Consider the following 3,888-nt stretch of genomic DNA (forward strand, 5'->3'; position numbering starts at 1 on the left):
CACCTACCCCATAATGGGCCCATTACGTCCTCCACAAGGGATCATTGTAACCTACTCCTCCTCCCATCATTACCTCCCAGTAACGGAGGCCATACTGGGTGTCCGCCATCAGATCCAGAGCAATATAAACTAAAATAAAAAAACAAACACAAAAGGTGAAAGCGGAGAATTGTAATAAGTGGCTCAGAATCACAGCAACATCAACGAGAAAATTCCTTTAATCCAGATTTGTTTTTTATTTCAGAGAATTCCTACAAACCTATAATCTAGAATATCTAATAACCCGGCTTCAATCTGATCCAAAGCGGTATTGATGATGTTTAGGTGGTCATCATTTAAAGGGGTCATCTTGGATTTTGAAAAACATGGCTGCTTGCTTATGTAATCAGCGCCATAGCTTTTTTTGTGGTATTGCAGCTCTGCGACATTCATAATAACAGATCTGTGCTGTAATACCGTACATGACCTGTTGACATGGGTGGCGCTGTTTTCAGAAGAAAGCAGCCAAGATTTCCTGGACATCCCCGGGATGGTTATGTGTATGGATGCGTTATCGTGATACCACAACTTGTATTCTTTCTCTATAGTCTTTTTGTATCATCTGGAACCTGTGGGCCCTCAATAGAGGGGCCCCGATGAGGACAGCAACCTCCTCACCGTCGGGTGTGGGTGCGTTCATTGGTTTTCTATGGGATGTTAGACTTCAGAAGGTTCGATGAGAGATTTGGCTCTGCGATATCTACATATACACAAGCCCTTGGAGGAGGACATCCATGATCCTAGAGAAGGTCCATCTGTAGGTTAGGAGTCTAGGCTTCGACAGTGAAGAAAACCATCCTGAAGGAGTACACGGTGTCCACGACGTACGCCAAGAAGTTAATGCAGGTCAGGATCGTGATGCCAATCCCATTGTCGTAGAGACACCCGTAGCCAATGCACCCGTTCCTGTTTGGAACGAGCCTGAAAAAATACAAGGGCCATATGACCACCACGGTGATGTACATCAACACCGCCAAAATGTTGAAGCCAATGAGAACTCTTTCAATATTTATGGGCAACTTCGCCAAGAGGCGGGCAATGGTTAGGAGGATGATGAGTGTAGTGATGATGAAGCAGATGGAGTACACCGCCACGGACCACTGGAGTCCGGCACGCGGGAAATTTCCAGGAAGAAGGGAGAAGATGATGCAGGCCACGTAGGACTCAAAGACCTTCAAGAGTCCTGGCACGGTGGACAGAAACCCACTTATCTCCCCAGGTTTTGCTCGAGTGAGGCCCACCTCGATTGCGTAAGCGAAGAAGCACAAGATAGACATGGCAGTGGCGGATCCAAGATACGCACAAACATTTCCAGGGCAACGGGCATGTACGTAGATGGACGGATACATGATGGAGGTGGTGAAGAGCATCAAGGTGGCCAACATGGAGAAAGCTGACGTGAAGTCCTCCCAAGATATCGGGATGGCACTGTAGAATCCGGTCAACTCCAGAACAACGATGAGGATGGTCACAACGAAGGCCAAAATCCAGGTGAACATACACCAGGCACCATATTGGGAGTGGTATTCGTTTACACTGGCCACCAAACTGAAGGCTGTACAGGATAAGAAAATCTGGAAGAAGCGGACGATGACCAGGGGAGTTATCAGATTGCGGACATTCATCTTGGCATAGGGTGGAATAGGCAGTGGAGAAGATTGAGATTGTAGGGACTGAAGATGGAGGAGTAGGAGGTTCTAGCGACAGTCCTTGGAGATAGAGGATGTGGTTGTAAGGTTTATCCCTGGAGATGAAGGACGTGGTTTTAGCGACTATCCCTGAAGATGGGAGACGTGGCTGCAGGGACAATCTCTGGAAATGAAGGATGTAGTTGTATGAATTATCCGTGGAGATGGAGGATGGAGATGGAGATGGAGGAGGTCTTTGGTTTCGTGGTATTCCACCCTACTGCAGAAGCTCTACCATCCACTGGTGATATCTGAAAGGTTTATCCTTGGAGATGGAGGATGTGGTTTTAGCAACTATCCCTGAAGATGGAGGACGTGGTTGCAGGAACAATCTCTGGAGATGGAAGATGTAGTTGTGTGAATTATCTGTGGAGATGGAGGATGTAGTTGAAGAAATTATCCTTGTAGACCGAGACTGTGATTGTATGGATTATCCTTTTAGGTTAAGGATTTTGTTGTAGGGATTATCTTTGAAGACCAAGGATGTGGTTGTCAGGACTATCCTTGAAGATGGAGGATGTGATTGTAGGGAATATCCTTGAAGATGGAGGATGTGATTGTAGGGTTTATCCTTGAAGATGGAGGATGTGATTGAAGGGTTTATCCTTGAAGATGGAGGATGTGGTTGTATGGTTTATCCTTGTAGATGGAGGATGTGGTTGTAGGGTTTATCCTTGTAGAGGGAGGATGTGGTTGTAGGGTTTATCCTTGTAGATGGAGGATGTGATTGTAGGGTTTATCCTTGTAGATGGAGGATGTGGTTGTAGGGTTTATCCTTGTAGATGGAGGATGTGGTTGTAGGGTTTATCCTTGTAGATGGAGGATGTGGTTGTAGGGTTTATCCTTGAAGATTGAGGATGTGGTTGTAGGGTTTATCCTTGAATATGGACGATGTGATTGTAGTGTTTTTCCTTGAAGATGGAGGATGTGGTTGTAGGGTTTATCCTTGTAGATGGAGGATGTGGTTGTAGGGTTTATCCTTGTAGATGGAGGATGTGGTTGTAGGGTTTATCCTTGTAGATGGAGGATGTGGTTGTAGGGTTTATCCTTGTAGATGGAGGATGTGGTTGTAGGGTTTATCCTTATAGATGGAGGATGTGGTTGTAGGGTTTATCCTTGTAGATGGAGGATGTGGTTGTAGGGTTTATCCTTATAGATGGAGGATGTGGTTGTAGGGTTTATCCTTGAAGATGGAGGATGTGGTTGTAGGGTTTATCCTTGTAGATGGAGGATGTGGTTGTAGGGTTTATCCTTGTAGATGGAGGATGTGGTTGTAGGGTTTATCTTTATAGATGGAGGATGTGGTTGTAGGGTTTATCCTTGTAGATGGAGGATGTGGTTGTAGGGTTTATCCTTGTAGATGGAGGATGTGGTTGTAGGGTTTATCCTTGTAGATGGAGGATGTGGTTGTAGGGTTTTTCCTTGAAGATGGAGGATGTGGTTGTAGGGTTTATCCTTGTAGATGGAGGATGTGGTTGTAGGGTTTATCCTTGTAGATGGAGGATGTGGTTGTAGGGTTTATCCTTGTAGTTGGAGGTTGTGGTTGTAGAGATTATCCTTGTAGATGGAGAATGTGGTTGTAGGGTTTATCCTTGTAGATGGAGGATGTGGTTGTAGGGTTTATCCTTGAAGATGGAGGTTGTGGTTGTAGGGTTTATCCTTGAAGATGGAGGATGTGGTTGTAGGGTTTATCCTTGAAGATGGAGGATGTGGTTGTAGGGTTTATCCTTGTAGATGGAGGATGTGGTTGTAGGGTTTATCCTTGTAGATGGAAGATGTGGTTGTAGGGTTTATCCTTGTAGCTGGAGGATGTGGTTGTAGGGACAGTGTCTGGAGATGGAGGAGGTCTTCGGTTTCGCGGTAGTCCACCCTACTACAGAAGCTCTACCATCCACTGGTAGTACCTGAAACCTTGGAAAAATCATAAATATTGTCATGTATCTGTTATACTAAACCAACGCTTAATTCCTCCCTATGAACCCATCCTTTACTCCCACAACAGGGGAAGGGGGGATATATTTGTGTTTTAACATCCACCCTTACTAATAGGACAATGATATTTTTTACATTGTGAGAGACGTTTTGTTCTTTCCGTCCATTGTTCATTTACTAAATCACACCCGAGACACCAGCAGGGGGCAGAAGTGAGCTCTACGTGGCG

The 3,888-nt window shown here is 45.2% G+C and overlaps 1 protein-coding gene across 1 annotated transcript; it reads right to left on the reverse strand.

Moving 5' to 3' along the window:
- Positions 1-216: 216 nt before the first annotated feature.
- On the reverse strand, positions 217-2,604 carry LOC143785407 (myeloid-associated differentiation marker-like). Its single transcript, XM_077274223.1, has one exon. It carries the CDS (start codon positions 1,662-1,664, stop codon positions 810-812), a length of 855 nt encoding a protein of 284 aa, XP_077130338.1. The 5' UTR covers positions 1,665-2,604; the 3' UTR covers positions 217-809.
- Between the last annotated feature and the right edge of the window lie 1,284 nt (positions 2,605-3,888).

The sequence above is a fragment of the Ranitomeya variabilis genome, chromosome 7 (assembly GCF_051348905.1).
Source record: "Ranitomeya variabilis isolate aRanVar5 chromosome 7, aRanVar5.hap1, whole genome shotgun sequence".
NCBI classification, from domain to species: Eukaryota; Metazoa; Chordata; class Amphibia; order Anura; family Dendrobatidae; genus Ranitomeya; species Ranitomeya variabilis.

Bases quoted from the DNA above. Each gene is read 5' to 3' on its own strand.
- LOC143785407 (XM_077274223.1), bottom strand. From the start codon at position 1,664: ATGAATGTCCGCAATCTGATAACTCCCCTGGTCATCGTCCGCTTCTTC.